A 23,385-nucleotide genomic window follows, 5' to 3' on the forward strand; every position below is an offset into this window, starting at 1 on the left:
AATATTTACAGATGTTAAGTGCTGAAAATAAACGCAGTTGACAATGAGTGGATGTTTCTTTATTTTGCTGAGTTTAGTTGGTTCAGAGTTTGATTTGCTAATATTTATTTCAACCTGTGTGTCCTGATTCCGTCTGGTGTGGATGGACAAAATCAACATGCAAGCAATGGCACACGCGTGTGCCCGGTCTAGTCAGCGTGTGACAGAATTCCTGTATTGACGTCCTATTCAGACAGTTGTGTTAATGTTCCAAGCACAGTCTTTTCTGTTGGGCTCTTTCCTCTCCTCTACATTCTGGATGATAACCGATTTGTAAACACTTCTACTTTCCATAACAGTTATCTGCTTTAAGGGTTGCTATTTTCTCTTCTCAGTCTCCTGCTCACAGGAACGCTAGCTCCAGTAAAACTGCTTATTTGCAGCAGGGCCCTTTGGGAGATAAACATATTGGTTGGCATATGTCTGTGACGGTAGCATAAATTAGTGACATGGATTGTCGTGCTCCGCTTGCAGGCTGATTTGCATTTAAGATGTTTTTCCTTCTCAGAGCTGTGCTCTGTGACTGTGGAGCGTGGTTAGAATGTGTAATGTCAGCCCACTGACAGGCTGATCTGTGATGTGTTGCAGGTGGCCAAGGCAGTGTCCCACTCTCTGAATAACTGTGTGAACTGCCTGCCTGGCCAGAAGGATGTGGACATGGCCCTAAGAAGCATCGGAGAGGCCAGTAAGAAGCTGCTGGTGGACACTGTGAGTCCTGCTGCCAGACTGGCGAGGCTGCAGTTTGGAGTGTTGATTTTATTACACATCTGAACACGAGTGCTTATAGAGAGTCAATGCTGTCCTAAACCTAAATACACAGTTGGCATATTTTACCTCTAGTCATTAATCATCTACGCAGACATTTCACAACTATCCAAGGAAAAATTGAACATAAACATAACACAAATACCATACGGATTATTATGTAACAAATAATACTGATAATAATGTACGAACAACTATACTTGTGTTTTTCCTGTATGTCTCCAGCTCCCCCCCTGCAGTAAGTCCTTCCAGGATGCTCAGAGTGAGCTGAACCATACTGCTGCAGAGCTCAACCACTCAGCAGGAGATGTGGTCCATTCCTCCCGGGGTACCAGCAGCCAACTGGCCGTGGCTTCTGGGAAATTCAGTGAGGACTTTGATGAGTTCCTGGACGCCGGCGTTGAGATGGCTGGACACACTCAAGTAGGTATCATTATCTGTAGCAGGCAGGTCGCAACAGCCCCATAGAAATATCTGATTCCTCTCCTGTGAAATAGGTCTGGACAAATGTTATGATGCCTGAATATACTGTTGGTGGACAGGAGCGGTTTAGATTTAATAGGATAACATGGAAATGCCTCTGAGGTAGTCATGTTGAGTGTCTTCACATTTTTCTGTCACTTGAGCACTTAAGCTATTTTGATTAGTTTGTTAATTAGGCCTTTTCATCTAATTTACTTAGGCATATGATTGTCCCCGAGAGCGCTAACACAGTCAGACGTAATGAGATCTTTGATGATGTTCTGGTTATTTTGCTCATTAATTTGGATAGATTGTGTGGGAGAGCAGTTGATGTAGCATGACACACAGGCCTCAATCAGGCTTAAATGAGTAGGGGACTGGCTGGCTGAGGTGGGGGACACTGTTCACATGATGCCAGTTTCATAGGCCATTCCACCAGATAGACAGTGTGACAGTTATTGACAATAAGTACAGTTGCATTTTCCTGGAAAGATGTGTCTTAAATAACATGTTGACCACTCTTCAACATATTTTATTCCAAGAAACAGCTGAGTTGTCTTGTGACTTTGTCATTTGCAGTCCCAAGAGGACCAAATCACAGTGATTGGCAACCTGAAGAACATCTCCATGGCATCCAGCAAGCTCCTTCTGGCCGCCAAGTCCCTGTCAGTGGATCCTGGAGCAGCTAACGCCAAGAACCTGTTAGCTGCTGCAGCAAGGTGAGGCCACTCTATATGGAGCTGAATGGCATAGAATAAGGATGTCACTTATCACAAACTACTTGAGTATAAGGAGGGTCTACATTAGCACAAAGTAAGACTGTAAGGAGTGACTTAGATTAAGTCCATTAAAACAAAAACATATTCATATACTGTATATTCTGACTCGGTTTTCATTCAAATCCACATTAAACAAGTACACTATCTCCATTCTATGAAATATCTCTGCTGTGGTTGTACGGCCCATTTCACAGCATGTTGCTAGGCTGAGAGATAGACAGAGATAGTAGGGTAGAATCCCCCCTGGTGGAGAGATGGCAGGCAGCTGGCCCCGCTGGGCTTTGAGCCTGACTGACTTCCCTCTCTTTAATTGTGCAGATGGAAGCCATGGCTGGAGCTTGTCTGTAATCACTAAGCACAGCCTCCACACTCCTGTACAGTGTGAGATTGTCACAGGGAGAGGGGCGATGGGCTCTGCCATGCATGTGTAAAGTACAAGTGTATGCGTGTGTGTGTATATAGAGAGATGTGAGTGCTGAAAAGCCCTGTGCTGCTGCCCTTGTGTTTCAGAGCGGTGACAGAGAGCATTAATCAGCTCATCACACTGTGTACCCAGCAGGCACCGGGCCAGAAGGAGTGTGACAACGCTCTGAGAGAACTGGAGGTAGCTGTTTTACTGTACACTAAACAACCCTTTTTATGTTCAGGCTAGGTAATATTAATGTTTATTTCAGTCTACACAAAGTAAAGGGTTTTGATGTAGTAACTTGTAACTTTGTGGATCTGTCTCCGTCTGTTAGTACATTCGCACGTTCATACATTAGTCACGTGATATCTTAGACAGCACTAGTCTGGTTTTGTTGAAAATCAGGAAAATTATGTGTCTTGCCAAAGAGATCCATAAATAACAACACTACGCTGATTGGCTCAAGGGGGGGGGGGGGGGGGTCCTGCATCATTCGTGGGGAATGAGATATTTACTGCTGCCTTGTTTTGTTTTGATTTGAATCCTGTAAAGCAATGGTTTACCATTCCAATTCATTAATGATGGACGAATTGGATTATATTTAACGGCTGAATGAGATGCATGTTGCTGAGGGTTTCTGTATTGACATTATTTTATGCTCTGTCTCCATGGAAAATAATTACCAAGTCGTTTACTTCCTCTGTGCCTTGAGCCCCTTCAGCCCATGTCCCCTTCTTTTCACACGCTCTGATAGTTATTACCGGTCTCGCTCTGTATCCCTCCTGCATAACATTGAATGACAGTCACCATTAATTTCAACCCCTGGAGTACCACTAATTATACTTTTATGTAACTAACAGATCTGTGAGTTATTCTCCTAAGTGACTGAGTAATAGTGCTTGGTGACATGACTTCCCTCTATAAGTTAAAGATTACTTCATAACAGACCTATTAAAAACAGTTGAACTTGTTTTTCATGCAGCACACATTTTAATTCCCCCAAGTTGGATATCAGATTGGTTCAGCAGTTTGTGCTCTCCTTATTGTTGAGCCCCTCTCCCTCTGTGTACAGGCTGTGAGAGGATTGCTGAACAACCCCAGTGAGCCTGTCAGTGAGCTCTCCTACTTTGACTGCATCGAGAATGTCATGGAGAACTCAAAGGTAAAGCCTTACAAAACATTCACAGGCATCATAGACTTTAAATATCAGCAATATCTAACGTAATAGACAGCTGAAGAGGTAATCTTAAAGTTTATTTGCATTTCTCCATGTGCAGGTTCTTGGAGAGTCCATGGCGGGGATTTCTCAGCACTGTAAGACGGGCAACGTGCCAGCGTTTGGCGATTGTGTGGGAGTGGCGTCCAAGGCCCTGTGTGGGTTGACGGAGGCGGCAGGACAGGTGAGATCCCAGCCTAGTACTGACTGACTGTCTGGAGCCTACAGCCTCCCTTCCACTCCTCCCTGCTATCTGGTCTGGGTCTGGCACACAACCAACAGTCCCTATCAGCTCTAGACCTCTGTTCATGTTTAGTTACAGCACCTACATGTGCCTCTCTCTAAATCAGAAACGAAGCCATGAGCGTTCCTCTCTCCTCTCTATCCTTCTCCCCACACTGCAGGCCTCCTACCTAGTGGGTGTGTCTGATCCAAACAGCCAATCTGGTCAAGAGGGTCTGGTAGATCCAATCCAATTTGCCCGGGCCAACCAGGCTATTCAGATGGCCTGTCAAAACCTGGTGGACCCAGCCAGCAGCCCCTCTCAGGTGAGAAGACCAATGTAGTGAGACATTTATTGAGATAATGAATCTATTATACAAATAGTGACTTAATCAAATGGATTGTTAAATTTGAGCATCAACATAACATCAAACTTGTTCTCACAATATGCTTCTTTAGAGAAATGTTTATACTGCTTTGTTTGTCATTTGTTTTGTTTGTGTTTGTTTGTTTATTAGGTTCTGTCCGCGGCGACGATTGTAGCCAAGCATACCTCAGCTCTTTGCAATGCCTGCCGCCTGGCCTCGTCCAAGACATCCAACCCTGTGGCCAGGAGACACTTTGTTCAGTCAGCCAAAGAGGTTGCAAACACCACGGCCAACCTTGTGAAAACTATAAAGGTATGTGTACTCTCTGCCATGGTCCACTCATAAATGGTATTCTTGTACTTTGTGCCTTCAGGAAAAGTAGATTTATTGATGTTCTCTGTTTCACTTAAAATATTTCCGTCATTTGTAATGAAGACAGGTGGCTATATTGTGTAGCTGAGTTGGAGTGTTGGCTTAGGAGGTCATGTCCAGTTGTTTTCTTCCAGGCCTTGGATGGAGATTTCTCAGAGGAGAACAGAAACAGGTGCCATGTTGCTACAACTCCACTTATCGAGGCTGTAGAGAATCTATCCACATTTTCCTCCAACCCGGAGTTTGCTAGTATCCCTGCACAGATCAGCAATGAGGTTCGTATGAGTGCTTGTTCAGGGGGTGACTTTGTATTGTGCAATATGTAAGCTCTTCAGTGAAAATACACATTTGTCATTATCTATATGAAAATTAAAATGCAGTTCTTGCTCAGAGGACCATTTGTTTTTATCTCCTAAGAGGTTTCTTCAGTCTACATTGTCACGTTGTTTTATTTGTCTGCTTCCTCATACATTCTGTAATATAAAGGAGACGGCAAAGCTACTCCTACAGATTCCATGAATACATTGGTGACTAGGGAATTCAATCCCCTTGAAATAGGACCTCCGATATAGAGCCAGTACAGTGCAAGAAAGCGGGTGGAATTGGTTTGATGCACCATTTCCCTCTAATTTATTTAATGTCGGTAAATGGCTCAAGGAGAAATCGGATGTATTTTATGTTACAATGTAGCAGAAAGAGTCCTCACACAGCCTTAAAAGCGTTGACTGTTATCTGTTGGAGGGCAGTATTTAACTGCTCTCTCTCTCTCAGCACAGCTGCTCTAATCTTCAGCTTGTTAATCTAATTGTCGAGGGAGGCTTTAGCTGCCATCATAAAGACTCTAGGTGTATCTCCCTCTGCATCTCTGTGTGAGGCAGAACAATAATAATAGTAAGAGATCAATGACATCTGTGTAGTGTTGCTATTGAGCTGTTAGTTAGTCACTGTCCTCCCCTCCCTCCCTCCCTCTTTCCCATTTCCAGGGCTCTGCAGCCCAGGAGCCCATCATGCGTTCAGCCTGCTCCATGCTGGACAGCTCCACCCTGCTCCTGGAGACTGCCCGCTCGCTCATCATCAACCCCAAAGACCCGCCCACCTGGTCCATCCTGGCTGGGCACTCCCGCACCGTCTCTGACTCCATCAAGAGCCTCATCACCTCCATCAGGTCAGCACAGACCCCTCTGGTTCTGCACTATGGTACTCTAGATATTATCATGTTAAGGCCTTGCCGGACAACTCACCCAGAATATAATTCCACTGCTCTATCGATCCTGCATACATTCAGAATCTGCCATCCTAGAAGTTGTTTGTGTGAGTTCAAAGTGAAGGGCGTTGTACAAAACAAATTAATCAGCGATCGGATCGTCTCTAAGAAATCTATCCAATCAGAGTATCAAAGTTGATAACATCGTCATGTAGGCTGGCTCCTGAACCCAATCCATCGGTTTCTAGGACTAATCAAAACGGTCAGAATATGTTTGCGTTCTAGAAATCGTAGGGGAGGGAGGCAAATCCAGACTCATGGTGGAGAAGAAACGTCAGTTTGGCCAGAGCGCTGTGGATGGGTAGCCAGGCAAATTGAGACTCGGGGTGAGGGGGAGTTCAGCTATCTCTGAGTAACTGTCGGTTCAACTGAGCAGTGAGTTGACATGTAATTTATGGTGGTTGGGTTTCCACCTGCCATGTAATAGGAAGAGGAATGCTCTAGGGCACTGATAAAGATGAGTAGGCAGAGTTCCGTGGAGGATCTGCTGTGCTGCTGGTGCTGCTTAGACAGATTTCTTATACTTAGAAAGACCCTCCTGCTGTTTTGAATAGAAGTGTCTTCCCTCATTATCTCTCACACAGAGTAAATTGCCCCTTAGCTTCAGAACATTTTGTATCTGGTCAACCTCTAGAGACCATGTTTGCAAAAAGTGTACCTAGTATACATGATTTTCCTTCTTTGAGGTGTGATACTGCATTAATAACCTGCTTGTAGAAGTACTGCCTTGTTCCTATTTGTCATGATACTGTTGGTAGGGACAAGGCACCAGGGCAGAGAGAGTGTGACTTCTCCATTGATAACATCAACAAGTGTATCCGGGACATCGAGCAGGCTTCTCTAGCTGCTGTGGGCCAGAGCCTACAGGGATGTAGGGATGACATATCTTTGGAAGTAAGTTTGAACTGTCATATCATCACTATAATTGCTTTTTGTTCATTTTCATTTTCCCAATCGTAACTCTATGCTGCCCCCTTAGGCTTTGCAGGAGCAGCTGACATCGTCGGTGCAGGAGATTGGACATCTCATCGATCCTATCAATACTGCAGCCAGGGGTGAAGCTGCCCAGCTGGGACACAAGGTACTAGTCTGGGACCATTCCCCTACAGGGAGAAAGTCCTGTCTCCTAGATCCACTCCTCTTATTCAATCTGTGTCTCATAAATAAAATCAAATGTATTTATATAGCCCTTCGTACATCAGCTGATATCTCAAAGTGCTGTACAGAAACCCAGCCTAAAACCCCAAACAGCAAGCCATGCAGGTGTAGAAGCACGGTGGCTAGGAAAAACTCCCTAGAAAGGCCAAAACCTAGGAAGAAACCTAGAGGAACCAGGCTATGTGGGGTGGCCAGTTCTCTTCTGGCTGTGCCGGGTGGAGATTATAACAGAACATGGCCAAGATGTTCAAATGTTCATAAATGACCAGCATGGTCGAATAATAATAAGGCAGAACAGTTGAAACTGGAGCAACAGCACGGTCAGGTGGACTGGGGACAGCAAGGAGTCACCATGTCAGGTAGTCCTGGGGCATGGTCCTAGGGCTCAGGTCCTCCAAGAGAGAGAAAGAAAGAGAGAATTAGAGAGAGCATATGTGGGGTAGTCAGTCCTCTTCTGGCTGTGCCGGGTGGAGATTATAACAGAACATGGCCAAGATGTTCAAATGTTCATAAATGACCAGCATGGTCGAATAATAATAAGGCAGAACAGTTGAAACTGGAGCAGCAGCACGGCCAGGTGGACTGTGGACAGCAAGGAGTCATCATGTCAGGTAGTCCTGGGGCATGGTCCTAGGGCTCAGGTCCTCCGAGAGAGAGAGAGAAAGAAAGAGAGAAGGAGAGAATTAGAGAACGCACACTTAGATTCACACAGGACACCGAATAGGACAGGAGAAGTACTCCAGATATAACAAACTGACCCTAGCCCCCGACACATAAACTACTGCAGCATAAATACTGGAGGCTGAGACAGGAGGGGTCAGGAGACACTGTGGCCCCATCCGAGGACACCCCCGGACAGGGCCAAACAGGAAGGATATAACCCCACCCACTTTGCCAAAGCACAGCCCCCACACCACTAGAGGGATATCTTCAACCCCCAACTTACCATCCTGAGACAAGGCTGAGTATAGCCCACAAAGACCTCCGCCACGGCACAACCCAAGGGGGGAGGGGGGGGGGGTGCCGCCAACCCAGACAGGATGACCACATCAGTGAATCAACCCACTCAGGTGACGCACCCCCTCCAGGGACGGCATACTGTTACATGATACTGTTTCTCCCAGGTGACCCAGCTGGCCAGCTACTTTGAGCCCCTCATCGTGGCGTCTGTTGGCCTGGCCTCTAAGATCGTGGACCAGCAGCAGCAGATGAACATCCTGGACCAGACTAAGACCCTGTCAGAGTCCGCCCTGCAGATGCTTTACGCAGCCAAGGAGGGAGGTGGAAACCCTAAGGTAATGTTACTGTCCAACACAGGGCACAGAGGCCATGTTTGAGCAATGGAGCAAAACTTAATTAGTATAGATTTGTGTGCACCTCGTTCCACAATCTATTGTATTGCTTATTGTAGTTGCATAGCCATGTGTATTGATAAGATGAAGATCTTTTCGTTTCACGGTGGTCTGGTGTGTTTACTGCGTGTCCAGGCGGCCCACACCCACTATGCCATATCAGAGGCTGCTCAGCTGATGAAGGAGGCTGTGGACGACATCATGGTGACTCTGAACGAGGCGGCCAGTGAGGGCGGCATGGTGGGAGGCATGGTGGAGGCTATCGCTGAGGCCATGGGCAGGGTGAGTGGGGCTGGTGTCCTGTACAGTAGGGTGTGTAGTACTGTATAGTAGTAGTGTGTATGTGTGTACATGTGCGTGTACAGTATATCACAGGAAGTCGGTGGCACCTTAATTGGAAAGAATGGGCTCGTGGTAATGACTGGAGCGGAATAGTGGAATGGTATCAAATACGCCAAACGCATGGTTTCCATGGTTTCCAGGTGTTTGATGTCATTCCATTTGCTCTGTTCCGTACATTATTATGAGCCGTTCTCCCCTCAGCAGCCTCCACTGGTGTATATGTGCATGTGTACTGTGGCCCCAAGCAGCTCAGGAGTAGAGCTCTACTGAGAACACTCATCTCTTCCAACTGCTTTAAGATGACTCTACCACAGTGGGCGGGCAGAGAAACATCCTCTAACTGACACTCATTAGTGAGATGGATGGGAAGTGTCAGGTCCAGGCCTCAGAGCTGTCAGCTGTCACTCATCCACTGGCTGTCACTCATCCACTGGCTGTCACCCTCCGTCTCCTAAGATCTGTCACAGACTTGATAATAATGAATTATGCCTGCATTCTTGATTGGCTGAATGCTTCTATCAGATGTTGTTCTCTATATGTTTCCAGCCCTTTGAATTCGATTTCTGTTACTGCATAGAAAATAACACATTGAGCGGCCTTAAGTGGATATCTGCATTCTGCAACATATTTATGCATAGAGTTCATTGAATAAAGAAAAGCTTTATTCAAATGTGTGGTAGATGCTTGGTTGATATTCATATGTGTAGATTATGTACAGTAAGTAGCTAGGTTGAATATTTTAAAACGAGTCGCTTTTCCCTCTGCAGTTGGATGAGGGCACTCCCCCTGAACCAGAAGGATCCTTTGTGGATTACCAGACCACCATGGTGAAATACTCCAAGGCCATCGCCATCACAACTCAGGAGATGGTGAGCACAAACAACTACCTCATAAATATGCAATGTAGCCTTATAGATGTACCTCTTCATCATTTCTGAAATAACTAAATCACAGTCATGTTATGACCTTGTTCTGACTGTGTCCCCAGATGACTAAGTCAGTGACATGTCCAGAGGAGCTGGGTGGCCTGGCCTCTCAGGTGACTGTAGACTACAGCCAGTTAGCCCACCAAGGTCACCTGGCAGCTGCCACCGCAGAACCAAAAGAGGTGAGAGGTCAAGTGGCTCCTGTGGGTGCACTGTCAAAGCAGGATACTGTTTAAATATGGGATCATTTTTCTGTGGTACCCCTATGGGCATGTCCTATGGGAGATTCTTAATTGGTTTGCTCAACTCCTCTGTCCTATTTCCCCTTCCTCGGTCCTCTCCTCATCTCCTTTTGAAAAAGATCAAAGGTAACCGAGGGGAGGAGAGGAAATGTGGAAACAAATGTGCATGTATGAAATGACTCTCCTTCACTCGCGTGGCATCGTGCAGATGACGTTTACAGGGGTGGAATCCCAAATGAAATGTGTAAAGTAGTAAAAGGAAATGTAGCTAGACAGTTCATAAATAAAAGGATAAGTAGCTTATTGTTTTTAAATATGTGCATGCTTTTCTACAAGTAAACAACAGCTGATTCAAAGGGGGTGTGGCAGATCTCAAAAATCTTCCACAAAGGACTCAGGTGATACTTTTGTGCTTCCCCGGCAGGAGGAGGCTATTGAGGAGACCAGGACTCTCCTCTGTTTGCCCAAAAAGGAATTGACACTCTCCTTGACCCCTCAACCACTTACCGGGGTCACAGAGGAGAGGATGGAGGAGTCGAGGAGAGGACAGTCTTTTGCCCAAATGAGAATCTCTCTTGTCTTTATACAGCAACTTATCAAAAGAGATTTGATATGCAAGATATTTGCATATGCTTAGAAAATATGCAGAGATGTCACACGGCGGATGGCATTCTTTGATATGATGCATCTTCCTTGAGGCTGTACTTAATAGTGTGAGATCAAACTCTGGAATATATTTCCAGCTCTCAAACCTCATTCTCTCTGTTGCTGCACCCACATAGCATGTGTTTAATGCTCATCTCTGAGAGGGAGACCGCTATCCATATTATGTGTGAAGAGAGAGCCTAATAACCCCACACTCTTATCAATTCTCTTTACATAACTTGTTACCATAGCGACATTGTACCCCTCCAAGTCTAAAAGCCTATAGTGATGCTGATAATGAATTCCCACCCACCCACCTATTCATTTCTGTGTCAGGAAATTAAAGGTGTACTACCATCAATCCCTCTCAGGTACTGGAAATCATTTTTTAACCAGCAGCCTGATAAGAGGCAGTCGAGGACATGATGAGACATAGTCTGCTGTGTGGAGGGAGACAGGGAGTGGGTGAGATGGCTCTGTAAAACTGATGGACTGGCTGTCTGACTGTGCTTGCAGGTGGGCTTCCAGATCAAGACGCGGGTCCAGGAGCTGGGCCATGGATGTATCTACCTGGTTCAGAAGGCTGGAGCCCTGCAAATGAGCCCCACTGACAGCTTCTCCAAGAGGGAGCTCATTGAGTGTGCCCGTGCCGTCACTGAGAAGGTAGGCTGGGAACGGGGCTGATATAGTGGAATTATTTGCCTGAACCTTGTGGTAAATTGTGCTAACTTTGAAGTCTTTAGGTTTAATTTTAGGTTTAATTTATTTGCACCAAAGAAAATAAGCGATAAACAACAATACAGATTTTTTTTTTTTTTTTTTTTTTTTTAATATATATATATATATATAGTTGATGTCGGAAGTTTACATACACCTTAGCCAAATATATTTAAACTCAATTTTTGTACCTGTTTCCTCCAGCATCTTCACAACATAATTTGCTGTTGTTCTGGGATTGATTTGCACTTTTCCCACCAAAGTACGTTCATCTCTAGGAGACAGAACGCGTATGACGGCGACGTGGTCCCATGGTGTTTAAACTTGCGTACTATTGTTTGTACAGATGAACGTGGTACCTTCAGGCATTTGGAAATTGCTCCCAAGGATGAACCAGATTGTGGAGGTCTACAATGTTTTTTTCTGAGGTCTTGGCTGATTTCTTTTGATTTTCCCATAATGTCAAGCAAAGATTCACTGAGTTTGAAGGTAGGCCTTGAAATACATCCACAGGTACACCTTCAATTGACTCAAATGATGTCATTTAACCTGTTAGAAACTTCTAAAACCGTGACATAATTTTCTGGAATTTTCCAAGCTGTTTAAAGGCACAGTCAACTTAGTGTATGTAAACTTCTGACCCACTGGAATTGTGGTACAGTGAATTATACGTAAAATAATCAATCTGTCTGTAAACAATTGTTGGAAAAATTCCTTGTGTCATGCACAAAGTAGATGTCCTAACCGACTTGCCAAAACCATAGTTTGTTAACAAGAAATTTGTGGAGTGGTTGAAAAACAAGTTTTAATGACTCCAATCTAAGTGTATGTAAACCTCTGACTTCAACTGTATACATATCAATTGGTGTGTAGGTGTGGTTGGAAGCCCAAGGGCACAAAAAAAACGACATACAATTCAAAACTAAAAAAGGTTTGTTAAAACAAATGAATTGATCAGCAATCACAAAAAAAATAACAGTATATGTTGTGTTTAGATGTGTGAGAGAGTTAGGCTAAATGGAGGAGATTACTGACTAGTTTGGTTCATCAGGCTGACCCCTAGTCTTCGCTTGAAGTTATTGAGGGATGATGAGGTTTTAGCAATGTGATGATAAGAATTTTAGAGTATGGTACCTCAGAGAATTGACTATCAGACACAATGTTAGGTGCGGCAGTGGGGAGGGTGAAGGTCATCACAGTGTCTTCTGTTATATAGATGCATTTCAGAATTAACCTGGAAGAATCCATTGACGGGTTTAGGTAAACTTTCTGGGAGGTATGAGTATTTGTAGATGAAAATGCATAACTGGTGTAAATTGATGAAGAGTTTCTTCAACAGGCCAGGTGTATGTATTTCAAGGCCTACCTTCAAACTCAGTGCCTATTATGGGAAAATCAAAAGAAATCAGCCAAGACCTCAGAATTTTTTTTGTAGACCTCCACAAGTCTGGTTCATCCTTGGGAGCAATTTCCAAATGCCTGAAGGTACCACGTTAATCCTATATCGACATAAGTCAGTTAAGAACAAAGTCAGTTAAGAACAAATTCTTATTTACAATGACGGCCTACCCCCGGCCAAAACCGGACAATGCTGGGCCAATTGTGCGCTGCCCTATGGGACTAACCAATCACAGCCGGTTGTGATACAGCCTGGATTCGAACCAGGAACTGCAGTAACGCCTCTTACACTGAGATGCAGTGCCTTAGACCACTGCGCCACTCAGGAGCCTTAGGTAAAAGGCATACAGTATGTACTGGCCCAGGCAATAGTACAGTAAATGAGATATGGGTAAATTAAGCTATAGTAAAGAGTTAGGAAGCAAGCCTGATGTTATTATCTGAATGCCAAAATATATATTTCAGTTGATTTGTTCTGCACCTTGGCTTTTGTTACTGCATTTGAACATGACTAGGCTTCGAGTAAGTTAGGATTTCTACTTTAAGTGAAAGAGAATGTAATTCCCTTGAATGGAAGTTGCTTACTGTGTTCTGGGTATGATGCCGGTAGCAGAATCACTAAGGGGTTTTTGTGAAGAAAGAGTCCAGGTGTGAATGTCGTTTTGGTGTCAGGGGAATAGGTGAGAATCGGCTCCAAGGATAATGGATTGTTATAATAGAGCGTTCTCCACTGTGCCTGAAAAACCTTGTCCCCCTGAGCCCTATAGCTGGGGGAAGAACTGGGGGAGTGAGTAAAGCAGACCTACATTAACTGTTATATTTGCTATGTGTTGTATTACATTAACAAATTGTGCTGTACAGTAGCCGTGAAGATGAATATCAACTCAGTGCTTCAGTTCATGTTCTCATGGTTACACTTCCTGTACATAGTGAAATTAGGCCAGTTAGTCCTTTCTGTGACCCTGCCACTAGTAGAAGATATTGCTGGTTTTCAATGAGTCTGCATTAGAATATCTCTCTTCCCTCACCGCATGATTTCATTTAAGACTCATTTCAGACATGAATAATTTGTGGCCTCGTGCGTGTGGGGAGCTGAACCTTGAGGTGCCTCATTTGAATTTTACTCTCATGGTGTTTGGTTTGTGAGGGGCTGCAGACGTCTGTCTGTCTGTCTCTCTGTCTGGATTAGGAAGGATAGAGAGCACTGTGTGATGCAGCGTCCAGAGTCATTAGTTTAATGTGTTTGTGCAGCAGTAGGCTCAGGGCTAATGCACGGTTCCCCCTCTCTCTCTCTCTCTCCTGCTGCTAGCTCCCTTCTCAGTCCAGCTCTCTCAGATTGCCTCACAGTCAGCCCTCCCATTACCTTGATTCACATCTTGATTTGAATGCAAATGGGAAGCTTTAATCAAATGACGATTTCATCAACACGTTATTTGGTATGGGGGATCATGTACTGTAAGCCTTGGATCCTGAATGGTGGTTGTTATTCACAGATAATATCAGATGATATGCTACAGCTCCTCTATTTTCTCATAACAACATAATTAGGTCAGAGTGAATTATTTGCTTATGATCATGCTGTGTTTGGATGCTTATTGATAAAGACCCAGAGGTGCTGCTGTTAATTCACACCACTCTCTCACTTCAGTATATTTTGCCTGGTAATTTTCAGATACAATCTTTGCTCTTTTTGTTGGCAACTATGTGTGTGTTTTTCTATACCTGTTCGCTCGTCTCCCTGTAGGCTTTACAGACGCACCCCACCACTTGGCTGCAACCCTTCTAATTTAGTGTACCCTTCACGCACAACCCATGTGGAATTCCAGGACTCTGGCAGCATTTGAAACTACCAATCTGTGGTCAAGAACGCCAAGTTCATCTCAGCCTATGCTGAGAGAACACTGCTACTCCAGCAGATCTTTGTTCATTTGACTACGTTTTTTCTCATAGTCTGAGAGCATCTGATCGTAGCAGTGGTGGCACAGGCCTACTCATTTCTCCTAAGTGGAGATGTTCTCTTTTCTCCCTCTCTCACTTGTCCATTCAAGCTTAATATTATTGTCATCTATTGCCCACCAGATGCCATTGGAGAGTTCCTCAATGAGCTTGACATCTTGATAAGCTAATTTCCTGATGATGGCTCACCGCTCTTCGTACTTGGCAACTTCAACCTCCCAACGTCTGCCTTCGATGGCCTCACTCTTTCCCAATCCCCTCCAACTCACAAGGAAATACGCTTGACCTCATCTTTACTACAGGCTGCTCGCCTTCTAATCTCACAGCAACCCCCCTCCAGATCTCTGATCGCTACTTTGTTTCCTTTTCTGTCTCCCTAATCTCCAGCCTAACCACTCAGCCCCTACCCAGATGGTCATGCACCATCGCAATATTCTCTCTCTCCTCTTCTATCCTATCATCTCTCCCTTCTGCTAAATCTATCTCTCTCCTGATTCTGCCTCTTCGGCCCTACTCTCCTCCCTTTCCGTATCCTATGACTTACACTGTTCCCTTTCCTCCCGGCCGGCTCGGCCGTTCCCTCCTGCCCCGTGGCTAAATTACTCATTGTGTGCTTACAGAACAGGCCTGCGGGCAGCTAAGCAAAAATGGTTCCCGAAGAACCTATCATCCTTTCATTCCCTCCTCTCTACATTCTCTTCCTCTGTGTCCACTGCTAAAGCTACTTTCTACCACTCTACATTTCAAGCTTCTTGTTTTAACCCTAGGCCACTCTTTTTCACCTTCTCCGCCCTCCTTAATACTCCACCCACTCCCACTCCCTTCTCCCTCTGCGGACGACTTTGTCAACCACTTTGAAAAGAAGGTTGAGGGTATCTGCTCCTTATTCATTCAGCCTATTGAGTCCACTGGTCTCACTCACACAGAACTACCCTACGCCTTGACCTCTTTCTGCCCTCTCTAAATTACATCCTGCGACTAGTGAGGTCTGTCCACCCAACAACCTGCCCGCTTGACCCAACCTCATCCCCTCCTCCCTTCTCCAGACCATCTCTTTTCCCATTCCTTACTTCCCTCATCAACTCATCACTGACCACTGGCTGTGTCCCCGCTGACTTCAAAATAGCCCAAGTTGCTCCCCTGGTGCCCCAGGGTTCGATTCTAGGCACTCTCCTCTTCTCTCTATACACCAAGTCACCCGGGATTTGTCATATCCTCACATGGTCTCTCCTATCATTGCTGTGCAGATGACACTCAACTACTTTTCTCCCCCCACCCTTTCTGACACCCAGATGACGACATGCATCTCTGCGTGCCTGGCAGATACAGTTGAAGTCAGAAGCTAACATACACCTAGGTTGGAGTCATTAAAACTTGTTTTTCAACAACTCCACAAATTTCTTGTTAACAAACTATAGTTTTGGCAAGTCAGTTAGGACATCTACTTTGTGCATGACGCAAGGATTTTTTCCAACAATTGTTTACAGACAGATTATTTAACTTATAATTCACTGTGTCACAATTCCAGTGGGTCAGAAGATTACACACACTAAGTTGACTGTGCCTTTAAACATCTTAGAAAATTCCAGAAATGGCTTTAGAAGATTCTGATATGCTAATTGACATAATTTGAGTCAATTGGAGGTGCACCTGTGGATGTATTTCAAGGCCTACCTTCAAACTCAGTGCTTCTTTGCTTGTCATCATGGGAAAATCAAAAGAAATCTGCCAAGACCTCAGAAAATAAATTGCGGACCTCCACAAGTCTGGTCCATCTTTGGGAGCAATTTCCAAACACCTGAAGGTACCACATTCATTTGTACAAACAACAGTACACATGTATAAACACCATGGGACCACGCAGCCACATACCGCTCAGGAAGGAGACGCGTTCTGTCTGCAAGAGATGAACCTAATTTGGTGCAAAAAGTGCAAATCATTCCCAGAACAACAGCAAAGGACCTTGTGAAGATGCTGGAGGAAACCGGTACAAAAGTATCTATATCCACAGTAAAACGAGTCCTATATTGACATAACCTGAAAGGCCACTCAGCAAGGAAGAAGCCACTGCTCCAAAACCGCCATAAAAAGCCAGACTACGGTTTGCAACTGCACATGGGGACAAAGATTGTACTTTTTGGAGAAATGTCCTCTGATCTGATTAAACAAAAATAGAACTGTTTGGCCATAATGACCATCGTTATGTTTGGAGGAAAAAGGGGGAGGCTTTCAAGCCGAAGAACACCATCCCAAACGTGAAGCACAGGGGTGGCAGCATCATGTTGTGGGGGTGCTTTGCTGCAGGAGGGACTGGTGCACATCACAAAATAGATGGCATCATGAGGTAGGAAAATGATGTGGATATATTGAAGCAACATCTCAAGACATCAGTCAGGAAGTTAATGCTTGTTTGCAAATGGGTCTTCCAAATGGACAATGACCCCAAGCATACTTCCAAAGTTGTGGCATTATTGCTTAAGGACAACAAAGTCAATGTATTGGAGTGGCCATCACAAAGCCCTGACCTCAATCCTATAGAAAATGTGTGGGCAGAACTGAAAATAAATGTGTGCGAGCAAGGAGGCCTTACAAACCTGACTCGGTTACACCGGCTCTGTCTAGAGCAATGGGCCAAAATTCACCCAACCTTTTGTGGGATGCTTGTGGAAGGCTACCCGAAATGTTTGACCCAAAATAAACAATTTAAAGGCAATGCTACCAAATACTAATTGAGTGTATGTAAACGTCTGACCCACTGGGAATGTGATGAAAGAAATAAAAGCTGAAATATATCATTCTCTCTACTTTTATTCTGACATTTCACATTCTGAAAATAGTGGTGATCCTAACTGGCCTAAAACAGGGAATTTTTACTAGGATTAAATGTCAGGAATTGTGAAAAACTGAGTTCAAATGTATTTGACTAAGGTGTATGTAAACTTCTGACTTCAACTGTATCTCAACTTGGATATCGGCCAACCAACCCTAGCTCAACCTTGACAAGACAAAGGGGAATACCTGCCCGCTCAAAGACCTCTCCATCATGGTTGACAATTTCAGTGTCGTCCTCCCAGAGTGCAAAGAACCTAGGCATGACCCTGAACAACACCCTGTCGTTCTCTGCAAATATCAAAGCAGTGACTCGCTCCTGCAGGTTCCTGCTCTTCAACACCCATAGAGTACAACCCTACCTCACACAAGTCCTAATCCAGAAACTTGTCAGTTCCCGTCTGGACTACTGCAACTCGCTGTTGGCTGGGCTCCCCGCTTGTGCCATCAAACCCCTGCAACTTATCCAGAACGCTGCAGCCTGCCTGGTTTTCAATCTTCCCAAGTTCTCCCATATCACCCGGCTCCTCCGAACACTCCACTGACTTCCAGTCAAAGCTTACTTCAAGCACAAGACCATGGTGCTTACCTACGGAGCAGCAAGAGGAACTGCCCCTTCCTCTATCAGGCTATGCTCAAACCCTACACCCAACCTGAGTACTCTGTTCTGCCACCTCTGGTCTTCTGGCCCTCCCACCCCTACGGGAGGACAGCAGAGTCCCTGCCCATCTTCCGAAAACATCTGATACCCTACCTCTTCAAACAGTATCTTAAATAATCCTCCTCACCTCGACCCCCCCCCCCCCCCCCCCCCCCTCCCCCCCAAACCCTCCCCTCTCTTTCTAGCTCTGACTCTACTTCCGCTACTTTGAGGAAAATTGTTCTTTCTAAATTACTAAAAAGTCATCGTGTGTATGTTGCTTCCCATGTATGTCTGTTTGTCTGTCCATGCAGGTTGCCATGGTGCTGTCTGCACTGCAGGCAGGTAACAAAGGTACTCAGGCCTGCATCACAGCAGCTAGTGCTGTGTCTGGCATCATCGCGGACCTCGACACCACCATCATGTTCGCCTCGGCCGGAACACTCAACCCTGAGAACGAAGAGACCTTCGCTGACCACAGGTGAGACTAGAGCAGGTCACAGTAATGAGGTGAACACTATTCTGTTGAGGAGATTACCTTGGGCCAAACTCATTATGTCCACAGAAACCACAAGCCAAGTAGAGGTGAATGAAGGAATGAATAGAATGGATGGACTTTGACCTCATACAAGATGGCTTTCTTTTAAGGAAAGGGACTGTCTCTTCCCATGAACTGAGTGTTCAATTCAATACATTTTTATTTATACCAATGGGTGTTTGACAAGCTGTTGTGTGGTGTCCCTCAGGGAGAGCATTCTGAAGACAGCCAAGGCTCTGGTGGAGGACACTAAGCTGCTGGTGTCTGGGGCAGCATCCAGTCAGGACAGACTGGCCCAGGCTGCCCAGTCCTCAGTCAAGACCATCACCATGCTCACTGACGTGGTCAAAATTGGAGCCACCAGCATGGGCTCTGACGACCCAGAGACTCAGGTAATACACTGACCGCACCCTGTTGTACTGAAATGACAACACATAATTGTAACGCTACAACAATCTTTCATTCAAAAACAACTTTTTTACCCCTGATAAATTTGTCGTATTTCTATGTCTACATGTTTATATTACATACCGCTAAGTAGTCCAATAGTGATTTAACATGTATGCCCATGTATTCTATAAAGGTTTTCCTGATAGGCTTGTACTGTTCTGTTAGTCTGTTGTCATTCTGTAATCAGGCCTTTTGACACACAAATGTCCTTCCTGTGTATCTCTCCAGTATATTCTATCAGAAGTAGCATTGCTCCAGGTAGAAGTGATGAGGCCAGGCTCTGTTAAATCCTTTACCTCAGGTAGGCCTGATAAACCTGTACTCTGTCCATTGTGTTGTATTAATGTGGTCTCTCTCTCTCCCCCCTCCCTCCCCTAAGGTGGTCCTCATTAATGCGGTGAGAGACGTGGCCAAGGCTCTAGCTGAGCTCATCAGCGCCACCAAGTGTGCTTCAGGCAAGCCAGCTGATGACCCGTCCATGTATCAGCTGAAGAGTGCTGCCAAGGTACTGTAAGACATACACTGCTCTAACATAGAGAATATACCACGGAATGTTACACACTCCAATGGAGTGTCCATTTGTCTATTCAGCCACCCTTGTTTTACAGAAATGAAGCTTCAGTATAAGGAGATGCAGATCATATCTATACAAGGTGCTGTCTCTGTGTCATGGCAGTATGTTCTCCAAGAAACACAAATGGTGCTATTTCCAGAAGGATATGACAGTTCCTCTGTGTGTGTGTGTGTGTGTGTGTGTGTGTGTGTGTGTGTGTGTGTGTGTGTGTGTGTGTGTGTGTGTGTGTGTGTGTGTGTGTGTGTGTGTGTGTGTGTGTGTGTGTGTGTGTGTGTGTGTCTATATCAGGGTGTGTGTGTGACTCATGCTTGTCACAGGGGGTGTGAACTCTGAGCAATCTGTGATCACCACTGTGACTAGTTCTAGAGGTTCCTTATGTCCCACACTCTGTGCAGAGAGAGAGCCACTGACTAGGGCTTTTACTGAAGCCCAGCCAAACCTTGCTTCAAGGGTTTTTCCTCCTGGTCTGAAATGTGTATAGTATTGTCCTTCTTTACTGTTGGCAGGCTGTCAACTGAGACCCCATTCTGGTGTCTGGTTCTAGGGGGAGACAACTCCACCTGCTGGCCTGTCTCTCTGTGTTCATTAAGTGTCCTCCTCACATCTCTCTCTTTATATCTGACAGGTGATGGTTACCAACGTGACATCCCTGCTGAAGACTGTGAAGGCTGTGGAGGATGAGGCTACTCGCGGGACGAGGGCACTGGAGGCCACCATTGAGTGCATCAAACAGGAGTTGACAGTAAGACACCCTGAAGGTCTCCCCTTGCCACTCTGTACTAGTGATATATCATAAAGGAGATGCAGGCTGCCAGGCTGGTTAAAGACAGGGTGGTGTGCCGGTGTACTGAATGCTGTACCTAAGTGTTTTTACTCAACCTTAAACTCTTTAATATCAAGTCCATCTTTGCCCCTCCTCCACAAAGCCCTGCAGTCTTCTCATTGCTCTTATCATGGATTGTGTTGCAGACACAGGGGGAAAGAGAGACAGAAATGTTAATCAGCTTGTTTTTCTAGTGATTTACTGCTGATCCTTATCAGTGTACCCTCAGGACCACAACAGGTGTTACCTAGGCTGCAGCGGCGAAATCCAAATCAAACACGGCTCACTTAGCTCATAATTACAGTGGCATCAGTAACACTAGGACATTTGTCCATCTCACTTGTTTACTTTAACAGTGGGCGTGAGCCCGGGGTGACTGTTGACAGTTCAAGACTAACAATGATAAAGGCCAGGAGCATTTTCTGGTCAGGTCATATGGTCAGAAAAACTCCTGTCCATAGTAATGATGCACCAACCTGTGAATGAAAGTAGGTCAACCAAAGTGGCTGTCAGTGTAGTCACAGTGACTCATGCTGTGTGTGCACAGGTGTTCCAGTCCAAGGACGTCCCCGAAAAGTCGACCACGCCGGAAGAGTTCATCCGCATGACAAAGGGCATCACCACGGCAACGGCCAAGGCTGTGGCAGCAGGAAACTCTGCCCAGCAGGAGCACGTCATCGCCACGGCCAACCTGAGCCGCAAAGCCATCTCTGATATGCTGACCACCTGCAAGGTGATAATCCATCCAGCTCTGCCAACTCCGGCCTCACATCCTCTCACTGACACCACATCACTCCCATACTGCCGCTTTGCCAGGGAAAACATGAAAGCAGGGCAGCAGGGACTAGTTTAGATGTCTGGTGTGACTCTCACTGTTCAATGTCACTCAGTCTGGAATGTTAGTCATGAAGTGCTTCAGGCGCATCACAAAAGTGGGCTTACAACAGTGAACTGACTGGGGGAAAGGAGGAAAAGGCTTATGGCGATCTTAACGAAATTACTTTTGCTGCCCAACCTATCACTGCTGTGGCAATGCAGTAGCGATATTAAGGCTGTAGTTCTATACAGGAGAGCCTAGTGGTCTTCAGCATACCTTTTTAGACAACTTTTTATATTACTTTGACTTGATAGTCAATATCATTAGGCAGAGAACCTTATTTTCTGAAAATAATATATAAACATCCAGTCCGTTGTTGTGTTGTCTCGCTCTCCTCTAGCAAGCGGCCTGTCATCCAGAGGTGAGTGAGGAGGTGAGGAATAAGGCCCTGCTCTACGGGTCAGAGTGCACCACTGGATACATCCACCTGCTGGAGCAAGTACTGCTGGTGAGATGGAGAATACAGTACATTACACAGACAACACCTACCTTCTGTTAGCTCGGCCTGATAACATGTGGCTCCATGATTTGTTGTGTGCCTGTCTGTCTGTTTGTCCAGGTGCTCCAGAAGCCCACAGCGGACCAGAGGCAGCAGCTGGCGGTACACTCCAAGTGCGTGGCGGGGTGTGTGACAGAGCTCATCCAGACGGCTGAGGCCATGAAGGGTGAGGCTGCCACACACACATTCACCTAGAGAAGCATAGTTAGACCAGACTACAGCATATTGCAGAGACCCAGTATATCATTCTGACAATTTATTCAAACAGTAGCACACAATGTAAATTAGTTTAGGGATGTTTTCTTCCCAGGGCGTATAATGGCTTTGTGTGAGTAGAATATTCACAATAATGAAAATACCAACATTTATCCACAGGTTATGTAGACAGATAATATAGAACATTTGCTGTAGAGTGGGCCTAACATCCTGAGTCATTGCAATGTAAATTGTCAACATATTAGTTCAGTAGGTTGGCTATCACATGTATGTACACCAGGAATGTTTCCTCCAGAAGCCCTGCTGCCTGCCGTCCATATCTCTGACAGGACTAATATATTGTGTTTGGGTGAGAATTGGATCCCAGCATACAGCCAACGACCCACTGGGGCTATCCATTTCACATGTCTAATGTCTCTTGTTTTTCCTCTCTCTTTCATGCCTCAGATGGAGGTAAGGGAGAGATGGGGGTGTTTGGTTCCTGCCGATCACCGTTCACTCAGGCATATAGGGGAGCTAGAGGGGAGGGGGATTGGGGGGAGAGGGGAGGGATACTGAACAAATTTCCCCAGGGTTCAACATAATCTGGAAAAACATCATTCCATCTGCTTTTCCAAGCTGTTCCCAAACAGTCCTGTTTTATGGCCACTTTAAAACCTATAAAGAGTGACAATGATCCATCGAAAGTACACTTCTTCAAACTCTTCTTTAACCTTATTTAACATTGAGGCATTATAATCACTATCAATTGATCAATCAAATGTATTTATAAAGCCCTTTTTACATCAGCAGTTGTCACAAAGTGCAATACAGATACCCAGCTTAACCCCAAAGAGCACGCAATGCAGATGTAGAGGCACAGTGGCTAGGAAAAACTCCCCAGAAAGGCATGAACCTACAGTAGGATGAATCCTAGCGAGGAACAAGGCTCTGAGAGGTGGCCAGTCTTCTTCTGGCTGTGCCGGGTGGAGATTATAAGTGTACATGGCCATTAAGGCCGTATCATTCTTCAAGATGTTCAAACATTCATAGATGACCAGCAGGGTCAAATAATAATCACAGTGGTTATAGAGGGTGCAACAGGTCAGCACCACAGGAGTAAATATCAGTTGGCTTTCCATAGCCGAGCATTCAGAGGTCAAGACAGTAGGTTTGGGAGGGGCAGACAGACCCTAGCCCCCCGGCACATAGCTAGACTATTGCAGCATAGATACTGGAGACTAAGACGTGGGGTCGGGGGACACTGTTGCCCAGGCTATCGACAGAACTCGGCAGAGTGGAAAACCTGCATGGTAGATCTGCTTGGCATT

At 45.3% G+C, this 23,385-nt stretch overlaps 1 protein-coding gene across 2 annotated transcripts in view; it reads left to right on the plus strand.

The window, feature by feature from the left end:
- tln2b (talin 2b) overlaps positions 1–23,385 on the plus strand; it is a 141,909-nt gene that overhangs the window by 108,167 nt on the left and 10,357 nt on the right. The window contains exons 28-52 of one of the 2 annotated variants that reach the window (XM_036954987.1): positions 628–747; positions 1,030–1,227; positions 1,846–1,985; positions 2,556–2,649; positions 3,524–3,613; positions 3,729–3,851; positions 4,072–4,215; positions 4,408–4,569; positions 4,764–4,904; positions 5,613–5,794; positions 6,652–6,787; positions 6,873–6,974; positions 8,176–8,346; positions 8,539–8,685; positions 9,513–9,614; positions 9,734–9,853; positions 11,075–11,221; positions 18,413–18,579; positions 18,845–19,028; positions 19,466–19,591; positions 20,286–20,402; positions 21,031–21,216; positions 21,701–21,808; positions 21,920–22,025; positions 22,523–22,528. In XM_036954987.1, the coding sequence (XP_036810882.1) occupies positions 628–747; positions 1,030–1,227; positions 1,846–1,985; positions 2,556–2,649; positions 3,524–3,613; positions 3,729–3,851; positions 4,072–4,215; positions 4,408–4,569; positions 4,764–4,904; positions 5,613–5,794; positions 6,652–6,787; positions 6,873–6,974; positions 8,176–8,346; positions 8,539–8,685; positions 9,513–9,614; positions 9,734–9,853; positions 11,075–11,221; positions 18,413–18,579; positions 18,845–19,028; positions 19,466–19,591; positions 20,286–20,402; positions 21,031–21,216; positions 21,701–21,808; positions 21,920–22,025; positions 22,523–22,528 (3,319 nt within the window). The remainder of the gene's footprint in view (positions 1–627; positions 748–1,029; positions 1,228–1,845; positions 1,986–2,555; positions 2,650–3,523; positions 3,614–3,728; positions 3,852–4,071; positions 4,216–4,407; positions 4,570–4,763; positions 4,905–5,612; positions 5,795–6,651; positions 6,788–6,872; positions 6,975–8,175; positions 8,347–8,538; positions 8,686–9,512; positions 9,615–9,733; positions 9,854–11,074; positions 11,222–18,412; positions 18,580–18,844; positions 19,029–19,465; positions 19,592–20,285; positions 20,403–21,030; positions 21,217–21,700; positions 21,809–21,919; positions 22,026–22,522; positions 22,529–23,385) is intronic. The other variant, XM_036954991.1, reaches the window with a different exon arrangement.

Source organism: Oncorhynchus mykiss, chromosome 2, assembly GCF_013265735.2.
Source record: "Oncorhynchus mykiss isolate Arlee chromosome 2, USDA_OmykA_1.1, whole genome shotgun sequence".
NCBI classification, from domain to species: domain Eukaryota; kingdom Metazoa; phylum Chordata; class Actinopteri; order Salmoniformes; family Salmonidae; genus Oncorhynchus; species Oncorhynchus mykiss.